The sequence below is a fragment of the Lampris incognitus genome, chromosome 17, assembly GCF_029633865.1.
Source record: "Lampris incognitus isolate fLamInc1 chromosome 17, fLamInc1.hap2, whole genome shotgun sequence".
Classification (NCBI taxonomy): domain Eukaryota; kingdom Metazoa; phylum Chordata; class Actinopteri; order Lampriformes; family Lampridae; genus Lampris; species Lampris incognitus.
The window spans coordinates 18,074,925-18,093,240 of record NC_079227.1 but is presented as its reverse complement, the minus strand read 5'-3'; the positions used below and the strand labels follow the sequence as shown (position 1 = coordinate 18,093,240).

At 43.9% G+C, this 18,316-nt stretch overlaps 1 protein-coding gene across 1 annotated transcript in view; it reads left to right on the top strand.

The window, feature by feature from the left end:
- The first annotated feature begins 4,435 nt into the window (after positions 1-4,435).
- The window catches only part of LOC130127987 (SH3 and cysteine-rich domain-containing protein 2-like), a 35,425-nt gene continuing 21,544 nt past the window's right edge, over positions 4,436-18,316 (top strand). Inside the window, exon 1 of the mRNA XM_056297697.1 lies at positions 4,436-4,525. Coding sequence (XP_056153672.1) covers positions 4,436-4,525 — 90 coding nt within the window. The remainder of the gene's footprint in view (positions 4,526-18,316) is intronic.

Here is an 18,316-nt window from a genome sequence, read left to right as displayed (position 1 = left end):
ACTCGGGGTCGGGTTAAGGTTAGGCATGTAATGTTACACGGTTACGGTTAGGAGCTGGTGGATGAATGTAGTCACTGGGCCTCATTCATCAATCGTTCATACGTACAAATTGGTTCTTACACACACCATGGACATTGTTTTACCTCTCAGGATTGTCTGACAGTCAGGAGCAAAGCCTGATGGTTATTTGTGAGTCCTTCCCCCTAACATCTATTGTCTACCTCTTGCAACGAGCGATCACCAAAGACATCAGTGTTAGGCAATTGGTGTCTAAATCCAGGGCTTACCCAGGTTCTACAGCGGCCTCTGAGACAAACCTCAGGGCTAAAACATCCCATGGGTGTGCAATAACACATTTGTACGTACGAACCGTCGATGAATGAGGCCCAGTGAGGGCCTGCACAAGTCTAGAAAAATAAATATGTGTCTGTTTGTCCAGGCGCATGTGGAAAATGGCCCAATCTCTTAAGTTAATGTGCCCCCAATGGCCTCATTACCTACAAACCTACTGTGGACTCACACACATTCTCACTTCAGTTTAATCTCAAATATATGCGTGTGGCTGCACGTATTTGCCTGTGTGTGTGTGTGTGTGTGTGTGTGTGTGTGTGTGTGTGTGTGTGTGTGTGTGTGTGTGTGTGTGTGTGTGTGTGTGTGTGTGTGTGTGTGTGTGTGTGTGTGTGTGTGTGAATGGAATAGTTTTGTATCATGAGTAGAGAGACTAGAATAGCCCTCACCAGCATCAACAGCAGTTAATAAAAGATGCTGGTTTTTATGTACTGGTATGTAATGGTAGTGTCCTCACCTCATTGTGGACCCTTTCTTATATATTGAAACATCGCTCGAGGTTTAGGTCACATAGTGTATCATGCGTATGACATAGCAGAGACGGACATGTTTGTTGGCTGTTATTACCGCTGCCAGACATTATGTTTTTGCCCTTGAATATCTGTCTGTCTTTCAGCCACTATTTAAAAATGGTGGATGGATTTGTGAGCAGGTGGGCCTGGGGCAGAGGGGCAATTGGTCAGATTCTGGTCTATACAAAAGGTATTTCACTTTTTCCTTGCAAAGAAAACGCCCCTTTAAAAACGAGTGGCGTGGATGTTTGGGATCTTCCAGCTACGGGTGCAGGATGGAAATTTTGCAAGCATTTTTAAAATGGCTCAATTTGACTTTAGCCATCTTAAAAGGGAAGTTATCATCTAACTAACGTGGAAGGAGTCTCTGTCTGTCTGTCTGTCTGTCTGTCTGTCTGTCTGTCTGTCTGTCTGTCTGTCTGTCTGTCTGTCTGTCTGTCTGTCTGTCTGTCTGTCTGTCTGTCTGTCTGTCCTTGGATGTTCTCAACAACAGTTCATCCGATCGACTTCAAGCTTGGCAGGTGTATTGCTGAGGACCCAAGGAAGTGCAGTGTCGAGTGTGTAGTTGTTGGGATGAGTGGTCCTCCAGAAGCAATCGGCCTGTTCGGGACAGGCACATTTTGAACGGGCACCGCACTAGCACATCATAACTGACAATGAATAATATCGGTTTTAGTAAGAAAAGGAGAAGCAAATCACTGCAGCCAGCTTGATTTGTGACCATGGCAGCACGTTGAACCCCGGTAGTGTTTTGTCTGAACAGTGCTAGCAAAAAATTTTTTTTTTATCCTATTACATTTATATATATACAGCATGAAGACCACTCACAGTTGAGGTGTTTGATAAGACCACAGTTATGTGTGATCGAAGCAGTTATTGATTATGGCTAATGTCACTGATCCTGGAAGGCCGACTGAGCAGCTCCACTGGACGCGTTGATGATTGAGGGCTTTGCTCACGGCTGGAGTTGTTGAGATAATCACTCGCTTCCTCCTCTGAGATTGTTCATATCTGTCTATCCATTCACACTGGCAACTTCCCAGTCACAAGCCATTCTCTTTAAAGGGACAGTTCACCCCAAAATCAAAAATATATGTTTTTCCTCTTGCTTGTTGTGCTATTTATCCATCTAGATCGTTTTGTTGGTAGGTTTGGTGTGTTAGGTGTAGTTCGGTCTAAGAAAATAGTTCCTACATGAAACTGCTCACAACAAGGTCTGCGGATTACCTTGAGTAACCGGGTCATGATTTCTGGAAAGAGACATTGCTGTTGAGTTTTTTAAATGTATTGTTTTGGTGCGTTGAGCAACACAAGCCAAGTGCCATCCAGTTCCATTGTATTTGAGAGAAGGCAGACATCTCTACGGCCAATATCTGCAAAACTTGGCACACTAAATAAATCTAGATGGATAAATAGCACTACAGGTAAGAGGAAAAACATGTATTTTTGATTTTGGGGTGAAATGTCCCTTTAACCTTTGGACTATCACAACTCATTTCATATAGATCAAGAGTCTTGAGGCTGAATGCTCACACACATGTACATGCTGCCATGAAGGGAGAAACAATGAGAAGCCTATATGATCAGCATTTTCATCCAGTTATGATAGAAAGGAAGGTCTCCCATTTGCATAATTAACTTCTGCTCCACAACAGTGTCTAGTTTCAATAACAGAAAATGGCAGCAGCTATTAGAACATTGTCAAGCTACTCAAGTCAGATACTCTGATTGCCTTGGGCAGTTACCTCTCAAAACTGGGACATGATGTACACTCTATGTCTGGGAAAAATAATCTTGCTAAACAAGAATGAAACCTTTGCTCAGATAGTACGCATAGCACTCCTGTCATATTGTACTGCATAAAATAACATCATAATATTTTCCCATTATTATTTTGAAGGCATCTTCCTCCAATTAAATGAACACTCAAGAAAGACAGACAGACAGACAGACAGATAGATAGATAGATAGATAGATAGATAGATAGATAGATAGATAGATAGATAGATAGATAGATAGATAGATAGATAGATAGATAGATAGATAGATAGATAGATAGATAGATAGATAGATAGATAGATAGATAGATAGATGGATGGATGGATGGATGGATGGATGGATGGATGGATGGATGGATGGATAATAGATAGATAGATAGATAGATAGATAGATAGATAGATAGATAGATAGATAGATAGATAGATAGATAGATAGATAGATAGATAGATAGATAGATAGATAGATAGAGGATAATGAGACAGAAATCCCATGCAAAGGCACACCTTAATGGGATGTAAGGTCATCAGATACATAGTTTCTAGTTTATTGTGTTATTGTAGTGTCATGCTTGTCCTGCCAGATAAAAATATCTGTTTACGTGGGGGAGCGAAAGTCATTAGTAGTCAGTACCAGTCCCTTGTTTTGTCATTGCTTCTATACTTAGCTCAGCTCTGTGGAATGCATACTGCTGGCTGTTTATTCAGATATTGGAGAATAACCGCTCAGGAGAAACGAGGCATTTCATGGAAGGGAGTAACACTGGAATTTTGTCCTATGCAACTTCGTAACCCGCCAGGCAGTTTTTATAGAGGATCTACTTTTAAAAAGGGGGCATAAAACCAGGGACAGGCGGATTTAGGCGCTGTCCATTCTGACGGTGCTGAATCTCTCTCAGACTACGTGCGGACTGTCAGTAAACAGCTCACACGTTATTCACCGAGGACGGATAGATCATGAGATCATGAGATGCATAAGCACGTGTCGCAATTTTTCTTGGTGCCATCGACTCTGTGGATCGACTGACACGCTGCTTACACAATAACACATGGTTCACAGAGAGAGAGAGGGAGAGAGAGAGAGACGGCACAAAGAAAGATAGCATCTTACAAGGAGCTCAGAGCATCCACCAGCACGCGAGACAGAAGAGAAAGAACGAGCAAAGGGGAGACGAAAGACACACGGAGGCTGACCTGGCCATTATTCTAACTTGTTATCTCTGTAGTTAGTTGTATGCGGCTTTTTTTCAGACATCACATTGGCAACTGGCACCGCCCACCTCTTGGAGCGTCACCGTCTTTCACCCAATCCCGACGCGCTAGTATAAGGCTATTAGCGTATTGTAATTCGTTCCGACCAATCAGAGGCGGCGGAGAGCTTGTCAGGGCTAAATCAAAGTTGTCTGGGAAGCGCGACCGGGAGAGTGGGGCAGAATTGGGCGTCGCGCACCGAGCGGGTTTTCTTCTCTCAAATATGTCAACTTGGCCGTCGAGGCGAGGCCACGCTTATCATGTGACCCTTTGACTTTCTTAGTCCCAACTCAGGAGCGCCTCTGCGACGACATCGCGCCGTTTATGTGCAGACTGTGAGCAGGATGCCGCTGATGAAACACAACTTGACTCTCGAAACTATTCCCACGTCTATGGACGAGAGCGCTATTTAACACCCCCCCCCGTCCTCCCCAACGCAACCTCCGTGCGAATTTTATTTTATTTTTCGTTTGTATGTCGATTTGGACTCCTCTCTTTGCTCCACTTTGGCTATTTGACGGCTTCTATTTTCTTTTTTTTTGAGCTGAAATGACGGAAATCAGCGAAAAGGAGAATGAACCACAGAACCGGGACTTTCATCGGTCACAGGCTGCCGTGCCAAGCCAACTGGAATCGAAGGTAACACATGTCTTTTCCTTGGAAGTGTTTTTGTTTCGTTTCTTCCGCCATTAAAACCCCCCTTTCTTTAAAGAAGACGGCTATATAGCACGAGCAAAATCAAAGCCAACTTAGTTTTGGCACCGGCCAACCTCACGACAGCCCGGGCATTCTTTCATAACGTGACATCACGTTTCTTTTCTTAACACTTGTTTTTTTTTTAACTTGGTTACCTGCCATTGAAAGCCGTTCGTTTACCGGTCATGTGTTTGTTTTGGCATAGTGCCAATCCCACCTTGTTGGCAGTACATCTAAGGACAGTAACCTTACATAACAGCCCAAACCCTAAACCTTCGTAATGCTTGTAACAACTCTGGGCTTCAAGTGAGAGAGCAGAGATTATGAGATTATGCAAAGGTGTGTGTGTGTGTGTGTGTGTGTGTGTGTGTGTGTGTACACGCACGTGTGTGCAAATGTGCACATAGTATGTGTACATAGTATGTCCATCATAATGTTATGACTGGTGCACAGATTTGTATGAGGAACTGGGCCCAGCAGAGGAGTTACCACCCTATCAATCCCAATTCATTCACTGATCTTTCTCAAGATTTCTCACCTGCTAGCTTCTTCATCAAGCCTCTTCATCAGTAAAAGCAGGGAAGACATTATCTCATTAATTAGGGCACTTTCATCGATATATATCGACAACATCTGCTTACATATGCAAAAATACCATATTTAAGAATCCAACTGAGCCTCGTCCCAATGAACTGTTTGGTAATGTAAAGTACAGTATCCAACCAAAACGAGTATATTGTTTGGGGGATGATGGTAATGATACTAAATGTTTGAGAGATAATACTCCCTCAAATATTTCGTGTTTTTGAGAGAAATTTTAGGTTATAGGTTCTGGGGATTTAACTTGGACAACAAAATTGTGCATCACGTCAAGGTAATATCTGAAAAACATCCAAATACATTACCATTGAAAGACCATAAACAACTACATTGAATTATCGCCCAGCCCTAGGAAGATGTCAGCTTTGCTCAGGCTGCTTAGGATAAACCCACTGTGGATTACTTCGTAAAATAGCCCACATCAGATTACCAATTAGATTAATCTGTGCGTACATAACACACTCGCATATACACTACCGTTCAAAAGTTTGGGATCACCCAAACAATTTCGTGTTTTCCATGAAACGTCACACTTATTCACCACCATATGTTGTGAAATGAATAGAAAATAGAGTCAAGACATTGACAAGGTTAGAAATAATGATTTTTATTTGAAATAAGATTTTTTTACATCAAACTTTGCTTTCGTCAAAGAATCCTCCATTTGCAGCAATTACAGCATTGCAGACCTTTGGCATTCTAGCTGTTAATTTGTTGAGGTAATCTGGAGAAATTGCACCCCACGCTTCCAGAAGCAGCTCCCACAAGTTGGATTGGTTGGATGGGCACTTCTTTGAGCAGATTGAGTTTCTGGAGCATCACATTTGTGGGGTCAATTAAACGCTCAAAATGGCCAGAAAAAGAGAACTTTCATCTGAAACTCGACAGTCTATTCTTGTTCTTAGAAATGAAGGCTATTCCATGCGAGAAATTGCTAAGAAATTGAAGATTTCCTACACCGGTGTGTACTACTCCCTTCAGAGGACAGCACAAACAGGCTCTAACAGGTACTATTTAATGAAGATGCCAGTTGGGGACCTGTGAGGCGTCTGTTTCTCAAACTAGAGACTCTAATGTACTTATCTTCTTGCTCAGTTGTGCAACGCGGCCTCCCACTTCTTTTTCTACTCTGGTTAGAGCCTGTTTGTGCTGTCCTCTGAAGGGAGTAGTACACACCGGTGTAGGAAATCTTCAATTTCTTAGCAATTTCTCGCATGGAATAGCCTTCATTTCTAAGAACAAGAATAGACTGTCGAGTTTCAGATGAAAGTTCTCTTTTTCTGGCCATTTTGAGCGTTTAATTGACCCCACAAATGTGATGCTCCACAAAACTCAATCTGCTCAAAGAAGTGCCCATCCAACCAATCCAACTTGTGGGAGCTGCTTCTGGAAGCGTGGGGTGCAATTTCTCCAGATTACCTCAACAAATTAACAGCTAGAATGCCAAAGGTCTGCAATGCTGTAATTGCTGCAAATGGAGGATTCTTTGACGAAAGCAAAGTTTGATGTAAAAAAAATCTTATTTCAAATACAAATCATTATTTCTAACCTTGTCAATGTCTTGACTCTATTTTCTATTCATTTCACAACATATGGTGGTGAATAAGTGTGACTTTTCATGGAAAACACAAAATTGTTTGGGTGATCCCAAACTTTTGAACGGTAGTGTAGATCATAGTGGTTATTGCAGCAGCAGTCGCAGGACCAACAACTGCTAAATGACATTCTGTGCTTCTCTGCTGGTCATGGCCACAGAGACCTCAAATGAGCCTGACATTGGAGGCCGTTGTTTCCATCCAACGGCAAACGGCAACAATGGATGCAGGGTATTTGGGATGTTTGGTGAATTTACGAGCCAATCAGCTGGCAGGAGTTTTCTGCGTCTTGCTCAGGGCTGGGTCATAACTCACACATGCAACCGTCCAGACAGACGCGGGAGAAAACAAAGCGACGCTGCATAAGCCATGTTGCCCGTCTTTGCCAAGCTCCTGGCTGCCGTGCTTATTCTCCAGCCCAGGGCAGGCTGAAGAGGGACGGTGATAAGGAAAGTGGGTGAAGAGGAACAGATGTGTGTTACATCTGGGCTCCCGTGAAACATTCCCCCGCTTCTAGTTTGGCCCACTCTCTCTGCTATCTGTAGCCTAGAGCTTCACTCGTTTCTCTCTCTCTCTCTGTCACTCTCAATCTCCTCACTTCACTTGCATTGCTGTGTTCATTTTGTTCTGCCTCTTTTGTCTCTCTTTCTATCTCCCTCCCTCTCCCTCTCCCTCTCTCTCTCTCTCTCTCTCTCTCTCTCTCTCTCTCTCTCTCTCTCTCTCTCTCTCTCTCTCTCTCTCCCTCTCCCCTCCCGTTTGCTCTTGGTGTATTTGTCACAGTGCTAAGTGGGCCCACTGGCCTTCTAGGGTGCTTCTGAGAGAGACAATGACAGTGGAAGAGCTAACCGATCCACCTACAGGCAAGGTGATAGCTTGAATGAACATTTTCTTCCCCTGTAATTATTTTCTGTACCGTTTGGCGTGCCGTGTTCTTCCAGTGAGCTGCATAATGTATTAAGAGTGTCGAGTACAGTTTCTACCCCAGAGGAGGTTGTTTCAGCCAAGATGATGAGGTCGGAGAGGAAAATACTCATGTTTATCTGGCCTGAAATGATTACTCCATTAGCCGATGTATAGAAAATTAATTCATTATAATTGTATCATCGTTTAAGATATTTACTGAGGAAAAATACCAAACATTTCCTGGTTGCTGCTTCACAAATTGTAAGACTTGCTTGCCTTTCTCTGATCCGTATCAGTACGAGATTATAATCTTCATGGTTTTTATAAGTAAACTGTTTTTTTTGGGGGGGGGGTTCCACTTTTTCTCCCCGATTGTATCCAGCCAATTACCCCACTCTTCCGAGCCATCATGGTCGCTGCTCCACCCCCTCTGCTGATCCGGGGAGGGCTGCAGACTACCACATGTCTCCTCCAATACATGTGGAGTCGCCAGCCGCTTCTTTTCACCTGACAGTGAGGAGTTTCACCAGGGGGACGTAGCACGTGGGAGGAGCACACCCCTGTCCCCCCCAAACAGGCACCTCGACCCACCAGAGGAGGCGCCTGTGCAGCAACCAGGATACATACCCACATCTGGCTTCCCGCCCATAGACACAGCCAATTGTGTCTGTAGGGATGCCCGACCAAGCCAGAGGTAACATGGGGATTCGAACAGGTGATCCCTGTGTTGGCAGTCAACAGAAAAGACCACTACGCTACCCGGACGCTCCATAAGTAAACAGTTTTAAGACATGACTTTGGGCTCTGAAAATGTAGGATGGTCATTTGTCATTTTTTGACATCTTACTGACTGTATTGTTAATCAGTTAATCAAAAAACGTTATTAATTGATTGGTTGATTATGAAAAATATCAAAATACCATTAGTCACAGCCCGAGTTTATTTCTCCCATTCATTCCTCCCTTGAACAGAGGGCGGGTGCCCGGTCTCTCTAATGGAGATCACTCTTATGGTATGCTCATGTGACAGTGGAACGAGCTGGCCGAAGCCTCGCCTGGGGTGGCATGGCTCAGGAGGTACAGCGGGTCGTCTAGTAATCGGAAGGTCACTGGTTCGATCCCCATCTCCTCCAGAGAGTGTGTCGAAGTGTCCTTGAGCAAGACACTGAACCTCTAACTGCCCCTGATGAGCAGGAAGGTTTCTTGCATGGCAGCCGCCACCATCAGTGTATGAATGTGTGTGTGAATGGGTGAATGTGAGGCATACACTGTAAAGTGCTTTGAGTGGTCGGTAGACTAGAAAAGCGCTATATAAATGCAGTCCTTTTACCATTTTTACCATTTTCTTAAGCTTCTGTGGGAGCAGGCAGCAATGACGGTGGAGCTATGCAGATGATGAGAGCGTCAAAAAAGCTGAGAATTTTTACACATTTTTACAGATGAGAAGCAAAAATGCTAGGGTAAGGTGGGCTCCAAACTCTGAGATTCACCAACTAAATAGTCTACTTCTCACCCCAAATATATTAAGACAATGATTTCTCTGGTCTGTTGAATCCAAATAAGACATTCTCCCTCATTCATCAACCGTTCGTAGTACTTCGTACGTACAAATTTGTTCTTACACACACCATGGCATTTTTTTAGCTCTTAAATTTGTCTGACTGTCAGAAGCAAAGCCTGGGAGTTATTTTTAATTCCTTCCCCCTAACATCTATTGTCTACCTCTAGCAACGAGCAATCACCCAGGCTTGCAAAGGCATCAGTGTTAGCCAGTTGTTGTCTACATTCAGGGGTTAGCCAGGTTCTACAATGGCCTCTGAGACAAACTTCAGGGCTAAAAAATCCCATGGGTGTGTGAGAAAAAAATTGTACATACGAACTATTGATGAATGAGGCCCATTGTTGACAGGTGTGTCTGCCATGTTTGTTTAGACGAAACTACGAGCAGAAAACAATGGTAGACCAGCGAGTTGTACCTTCATCCAATCAGATTGTTGAATGTAGACAGCCAAACCAAGGATTCGAGTCAATGTATTTTTAGCACAGGGAGCAGTTTGGGGATGGTGCTCATATCAGCTAATAATAAAGGTTTAGTGTGCACAAGTTTCATATCTGGATCCCCAGTGTAAATGCTGATTATGCAAGGCCGTGCTTTGCTGAAACAGGCTCTCCACACCGCCCATCGCACCAGCCGCCAACACACAAAGATGATCGTGTGCTTTTTTCTGTCTTTCTGTCGCTGTCCTTCGCACTCATTTTCTCTGCAGCTCCTCATCCCATGACTGCTTTTTCTCCTACTCTACATGCCTTTTACCATTCAACGTTTTTTCAGCACCGTTTTCTCATTTTGTTGCATTTTTTCATTTCGTTTCCTGCATCCTCTTGTGTGTTGTTCTTCTGAATTCGACATTTCCTTTTACGTTTCACTCGCTCATTCTGCCCTTCATCCACCTCCCCCTTTCATCTCTGATAACGTGAAACCCGAATCCCAAAACTAACGTGCGGTCTTTTTGCCCATGCCCGACCCGTGCCCTCTATTTTGCTTTTCTCCCTCCTATTTGTTTCACTTGGCTCTCTCCGGCCTTCAAGCTCTGTCTGAAGGCAGTGACTGGGTGGTGATGGCTGACTGAGTGCTTGGAGAGATGCGGCTGATTAAAGCTATGATGCTTAGCCCGAGGTCTTGTCAAGAACAAGAGAAGAGAAGGACAGAAGTGGCAGGGAAGATGAGCTGAGAGTAGCGAACACAATAGAGAAGAGCTGAGTCAGTCAGAGAGGCAGCAGAAGCTCAGGAGAGGAGACATGGGGAAGGAAACATATATGATTTTTGCTGACCGTGGTGCAAACAGCAAGGTTGCTAGTTCAGTTCCCAAAGGGTTCGCTCGTGGCAGGCTAGGATACTTGGTAGCATTTCCACTCAGCAGGAAAATAAATTAAAATGGAGGGAAAGCAACCCAAATGACCCGAAAGTCTTTTTAAATGGCCAGGTAAAATATTTGCTGATGCACAGATATTTCTGTCCATGGAGCACGCCACCAACTTTGAATATATTTGTAATTCCTAGGGTTGAATGCCAAAAGATTTAGAAAGGCCACCTTCTGCAACCCATTTATGAACCTATGCAGCTATATACTTCTATACTATATTATATATGAAAAATTCCTTTTTCTGACAACGTGCCTGGTGGCCATATGCAGACAATAAAACTAGTCTCTTAACTGCTTTAAAACTGACATTGCTGAGTTGGAGGGTGTCTGTTTGGCAGCATGTAATATTTGGTTCATTGTTGTTGGGTTTTTTTAAATCCTGTGTTGGCATGCAACTAAAATATTTAGATATACTAACAAGACTGTATGGAGCTTTATAGTATGCATGTATACTGTTCATATGCAATTTCAATGCATTTGCCACTGTAAACATATCATTATTGTGTTATTGCAAATTGTCTACTCTGTCCACCCATTGCATGTTTATCTGTCCTGGAAGAGGGACCCCTCCTCTGTTGCTCTACCTGAAATTTCTCCGTCTTTTTTTTTTTTTTTCTTGGAAGGTTTTTTACTGTGGCGTTTTTCCTCATTCAGGTCAAAGGATGGAGGGGGCATTTCACATTGCACAGGATGTAATTGTAAAGCTGTCTGGAACTAAATTGGCATTTAGGCCTGTACAAATAATTTGACTTGACATTTCAATATTCCAAATTATTTCATCTATATATACACATCATCCATCCATCCATTATCCAAACCACTTATCCTGCATACTTCCACCTTCTTGTGCTTGCTTCTTCTCCATACAGGCTATGCAGGAAAGGTTACATCAGTCACCTCACACCTGTGTGTGTGTGTGTGTGTGTGTGTGTGTGTGTGTGTGCGCGCGCGCGCACTTGTGTTAGAATGATTGACATAGATTGCTGACCTTTTAATCAAACTCTTGTCTGAACAGAAAGCAGATGTTGAGTGAGAGACTGAGGCAGAGAATGAGTGAGTGAGAAAGAGAGACAAAAAGAGGGGAAGAGAGCGCCATAAAGATTAGAAATGGCGTGTAAAGTGCATCAAGTTATTTCCACCCATGAAAAAGGCAAGCTCATCAGTTTACAAATCATTCTCTACAGAGTGTTATTCTCCTTTACCTAATGTTGACCTAGCATCGCTCTGATTAATGATCAGCTCTAATGGTGTCTTTAATTGGGCTCCAAAATAACGCTGACTCCGCACAGTCCTACGTGCAATGTCGGCATCAGTGTGGTGTCTGTTGGAGGGAAAAGGTGCAGACTTTCTCCTCCCTGAGCAGCACTGACCCCAAGACTGATCCGGTGGTGACACACTGGACCTATGATGTCACTTCATCTCCAAGGGGAAAGGTTTTTGTTTTTTTGAGTTTTTTGTGGTAGTGTATGACATGTAGAAATAGCACTGCGAACAACAAATAAGAGGACCAAGAAGTAGATTGGTCAAAATGTGCAACACTTAAAATCTACAACTTCCATTTTGATCATCGAGATTACACTTGAATTGATCCCATGAAGGCCCTGAGTAGGGCTGAGCAATACATACACATGTGCAACAGGCATACTGCAAAGGTGGCAATGGAAAGCAAATTGGGCCCATTGGTCATTGTTAGGCTAAAGCTCTTACTGCTTCACAGAAAACAAAATCCACACAAGTTTGCTTTCTTATGACTGCACTTGGGGGAAAAAACATTCTAGTGCATCTGGCGAATAATATAATCACTTGTTTAATGACTTCTTGGACATCTGCATTATTCATCCTCTAAAACCATCCTTGTTATTGCCAAAATGATTGATTCTTTGCAAACGGCGCATTGAAAGTTAAAAGCTGCATGTATCTGGTGAAATTATGTAACTCCTTTTTATTCCCTAATATTGCAATACATACCACACACACACAAAATTCAGTGTTGTTGTTGTTGTTTTTAATGTTGTTCAGTCCTAGCCTGATGTTGTTTCCTTCATTGTTGAGGTCGTGTCAGTCATGAATAAAAGAGCTTTGAATGGATATTTAATGAAACAAGCTAAGTGACATACTGACTGACTGACTTGTTTTAGCTGTGTTGCCTTCCAGCTGACAGAAATGGTGCAGTAGCGGGACTCTCTTTTCTCAGTAGTGGAGCAGCAAATGGCAAACTCAAAGCTAGGTGATTGTTTTTAAAGAAGCTTCTAATCACATTTTCCTAATGCGATTAGTGCAGGTGGTCTTCTGTCACAGCAGTATACCTATTGTCCTGAACCATACGCCCACACAATCCAGACCTTACTGTTTCAAATCTTTAACCAAATTCACCTTCTTCCACCCTTTAACAAAATACACCAAATCATACCGCAGCTCATAAACACACACACACACACACACACACACACACACACACACACACACACACACACACACACACACACACAATGCAATACATTTGCTGCTTTGGAAAATGTTGGATCCCTATTTTTTTCCGGTTAATCCCTGTGTGTGTGTGTGTGTGGGAGAGAGAGAGAGAGAGAGAGAGAGAGAGAGAGAGAGAGAGAGAGAGAGAGAGAGAGAGAGAGAGAGAGAGAGAGAGAGAGAGAGAGAGAGAGAGAGAGAGAGGGGGATGGGGGCCTCAGCGTCATCACAAGGTAACCATCGTAATCAACTTCTGCTTTCTGTGGTCAGAGAACATCAAAGAGCCAACGTGACATGTCACTTCATGCTTATTGCAAAAGCCCCTTGTGCGGATAAGCCCTTTAAATTGCTGGATTTGGAGATGCAAGCCTCTTTCCGACACACAATCAAGTAAGCACCGTACTAGTCGGTGGAGCTTTTCTAACAAGAGGCTATGCAGGACACAATCCTTTGGAAGTGCTGCAGACACACACAGCTGAGGAAGATGATGAGGTTAAGAGAATTCACTGAGTCACACTTACTCATCTCTCTTAATGGATTCTATCTCGCTATAGATACAATGTGTCGGCAAGGGACAACATTTTGGTATCGGAAGCGTTTCTGATTTCCGTTTTAGTCCGAGTAGTATTGACCAATCACATTTGAGTAGGCGGCGACGTCTACAGGAACATGCATTGGTTGCACGTTAGCGGTCCGTGTGGGGAGCGAAAGCGGTGGAAAGCACTGGCCGAAATGTCGTCTGGACCTAAAACATCTTCACAAAGTATCGGTGTTTGTGGGCGTCCGGGTAGCGTAGCGGTCTATTCTGTTGCCTACCGACACGGGGAACGCCGCTGCGAATCCCTCCCTGTGTTCCTTCCGGCTTGGTCAGGCGCCCCCCGTGTCTGCGGGTGAGAAGCTGGACGTGGGTATGTGTTCTAGCGCCTCATCAGGTCGGTCGGGGCGCCTGTTCAGGGGGGAGGGGGAGTAGCGTGGTCCTCCCACGCGCTACATCTAATCCCCCTAGCGAAACTCCTCACTTTCAGGGGAAAAGAAGCAGCTGGCGACTCCACATGTATTGGAGGAGGCATGTGGTAGTCTGCAGCCCTCCCCGGATTGGCAGAGCGGGTGGGACAGCGGGGGTGGAGCAGTGACCGGGACAGCGGGGTTGGCCAGGTACAGATAAATGGGGGGGGGGGGCGGGCGGGGGAGTATCGATGTTTGTGTATTGTGTGGAGAAATGTTCGACTCATGTCGACGATTTATGAAACAATCCGGTCGTAGACGTCGTCTGTCATCTTCAATTCATTCTCAACTTCTGAAATTGCTAATTCGACAGTGTAAAAAATGACGGCCGCACGGAGGAGGACGTCTTCATAGGAAATGGAAGTGAGCAGCCTGCAGCTACGCCGGAAGCCCCGAAATATTGGCCGTTGTCCCCGGAGCTAAATCCGAGATTGCGCTCTGACACACAAGACTTCTAAGTGAGCTGTTTTCATGATATAGTAATGCAAGTCAAAGTGGTTTTCAAGAAAATCCAATACTTGGTTGTTTCTCAGTATTTAGTTACCTGTACAGAGGGGCATAAATCTGATTCTTTATAGAGCTGGTTTTCAAAAGAAATTGACTTGTAAAAAAATTGCCGACGTTTACACATTGCACTTTCGACATCGTTATGGCTAAGACGGTGATTCAAGTGCTGCATGGATGGACTCAAGGGACTTCCACTTTACAATAAATCACACTAAACTCGCTTCGATGGTAATTAGGTGAGCAATTATGATCTGTAATTCATCTTTTCAACACAGCATTTAGGTTGATGAATGGCATTTCCCCTTTGACTAAACAGCTGAAAAAATTGAAGAGCCCAATTTTCCAGGTCTTTTCAACACGTACAAGAATCTTGTTGTTGAAGCGATGCCATCCAGGATTATGACAACACACTAAACTCTGACTAGTCCTTATTTTTAATATATTACATCATTCTGATTGGTCATTTCGTCAGTGACAGCGTATATGCATGTTTCGATTTATTTGACTTTAAAACTGACAGCAACAACATTTTTCTCTCCGATGCAGCCACACTTTTCTGCTACCTCTGCACCATCTCATGTGTGAAAGTAAACTAACATGAAATACTGAGAGTTATCATTTATTCATTGTGTATTTGTATCTTTATACCTGTGTTGGCCAAATATCCTTAAAGGAGGTTGTGTTATGTGGTGTCAGGGGATAGATGTGCTGTAATGAGATACACCAATCAGCCAAAACATTAAAACCACCTACCTAATATTGTGTAGGTTCTTGTGCCACCAAAACAGCTCTGAACCATCGAGGCATGGACTCCACAAGACCTCTGAAGGTGTCCTCTGGTATCTGGCACCAAGACATTAGCAGCAGATCTTTTAAGTCCTGTAAGTTGCAAGGAGGGACCTCCATGGATCGGACTTGTTTTTCCAGCACATCCTACAGATGCTCGATCAGATTGAGATCTGGGGAATTTGGAGGCCAAGGCAACACCTTGAGCTCTTTGTCATGTTCCTCAAATCATTTCTGAACTATGTTTGCAGTGGGGCAGGACGCATTATCCTGCTGAAAGAGGCCACTGTCATCAGGGAATACCGTTTCCATGAAGGGGTGTACCTGGTCTGCAACAATATTTGGGTAGGTGGAACGTGTCAAAGTGACACCCACATGAATGCCAGTACTCAAGGTTTCCCAGTAGAACATTGCCCAGAGTATCACACTACCTGCGGCGGATTGCCTTCTTCTCATAGTAAATGCACCCGGCCATCTACGTGATGTAAAAGAAAACTTGGTTTATCAGACTAGGCCACCTTCTTTCATTGCTCCATGGTCCAGTTCTGATGCTCACGTGCCCACTGTAGGTGCTTTTGGCAGTGGACAGGGGTCATCATGGGCACTCTGACCAGTCTGCAGCTACGCAGCCCCATACACAGCAAACTGTGATGCACTCTATGTTCTGATATCTGTCTACCATAGCCAGCATGAACTTTTTCAGCAATTTTAGCTGCAGTAGCTCTTCTGTTGGATCAGACCAGACAGGCTAGCCTTCACTCCCCACACACATCAAGAGCTTTGGCACCCCTGACCCTATCGCTGGTACACTGGTTGTCCTTCCTTAGACCATTTTTGGTAGGTACTGACCACTGCATACCAGGAACACCCCATAAGACCTGCCCTTTTGGAGATGCTCTGACCCAGTCATCTAGCCATCACAATTTAGACCTTGTCAAAGTCACTCAGGTCCTTACGCTTGTCCGTTTTTCCTGCTTCCAACACATCAACTTCAAGAACTGACTGTTCCCTTGCTGCCTAATATATCCCACCCCTTGGCAGGTGCCATTATAACGAGATAATGTTATTCACTTACCTGTAAGTGGTTTTAATGTTTTGGCTGATCGGTGTACATCACATGGGGAAATCTTCGAGGAGTCCCAAGCCGTGTGTTTCTGTTTGCCCATGTTTCTATAGAAACTAATGCTTGAATAGCTTGTTTGCAGTCACGTGATTCTGATGACGCGCGAGATTCAGATGGAGGGCAGGAAGAGAAAAGCAGAATGGACGAGATGGAGCTAGTTTAACCCGAACTGTGCTAGTTTAGACAATATTAAGAGAGAAAGGTATAAACAGAAAGTAAGATATGTTGGACATGATCCTTATGTTATGAAGAGTGTTTTTTTTTTCAGGACGAAGTGGTCGCTGCACACGCGCGTTATCAGACTGTTGCTAGAATTACTTTTCCCTACTGTATGCAGGAGTTTTTCTATAGGTTGATTGTCTTTAAGTGCCAAGAGGCTCATCGTGTAAGACTTTGTTTTGCTGAAAACTATAAAGACACTGAGCTCTTCTCTCCTTGGAGAGAAAACGTATGTGCCCAGGAATTCTTTCCAATATATTTGTATACAATATATTTTAATCCTCAGCCCGTCAGTGTTTTGTGTGTTGTTTCATGATTATTTAGTGTTCGCAGGCAAGTTCCATGACACATGAAGGTGACAGGGTAATTGGTGCCCAAAGTGAGCCAAGGGTGGAAGCTGGTGTTGTTGCAGCAGGTTGTATTTTTTGCCACTCAAAGACATCTTGTGTGAGCCCCCCCCCAACCTCCGCCTTCTTAATCATTAATTTATCCAAGCATTCCTCACAACAGTCTATTTATAGAAACCTCCACCAAACATCTGTGGTGCTCTGTGCTCACGCTTAAACAGCCAAAGAACAAGGCCAGGACATCTGCCCCATCTCCCTCCACCTTTACCCCACTGGTCTGTCAGCAGGCAGTGAATGAAATTCCCCGCTGGATTGCTTTGGGGTTTGAAGGGGGGCTGAGGAGTATTTTAAGTCCGACTGCCTTACTCTCTGTCTTTCTCTCTCTCTCTGTTATTCCTTCACTATCTTTATTTTCTTACCCCCTCTCTCTCTCTTACGCTCTCTCCCTCGTCCTTCTCTTTTCCATGTATCAAGCAGCCATCTAACTCACTTCCTTCCAGATTGTTCCGTATCACTTGCTCGCTCCCTGCAAAGTTAATTGCTGTCAGTTGTGCTGTGAGATGGGTCTCTGGCATTGTGAGCCATAAATAGCATCCATGGACACCTAATGGAGAACAGAGAGACATGCAGGATAGGGGAGTACTGTGGGGGGGTTGACAGAGGTTGGCATTTTGTAGAGCCCTGCCTTTGATCCCATTTTATTCCAAGAAGAGAATGTTGTGGGATATAAGGGAGCACAAGCGAAGGCAGTGTTTTCCTTGCCCATACATGAGGAACGTTAACTAAAGCCTTTTTTCGGTCTTGCACCAAATTCTGCAATAGTGAAAGTAAAGCAACACAAATGACTCAAACAAAGACTCATGTGGTGACTTGCAGAACACATAACCTCATTAATGCCATAAAATGAAATGTATTTGTGCATCGCTCTCATGAAACAAAGTTGTGTACAGGACCTGCACATTTAACACACTGTTCCCAAGCTTTTTTGTCTCAAACCCAACCTGCAGTGGTAAAACTAAAGCAACACAAACAGCTCTCACAAAGATTCATGCGTAGACATGCAGAACATGTAACCTAATTTATATGCTAAAATAAACTGCTGTCGCCAATCAAAGTTATGTACCCATACATTTAACACCCTGTTGCTGAGCACTACATAATGCCATTCTGAGTCAGATGCTTGAGCTTGGGCCACCTCTTCGGTGTGATCTACACCCGGGGGAGCTGCCAAGCCGTCGCTGCACCTTACTGTTCACAACT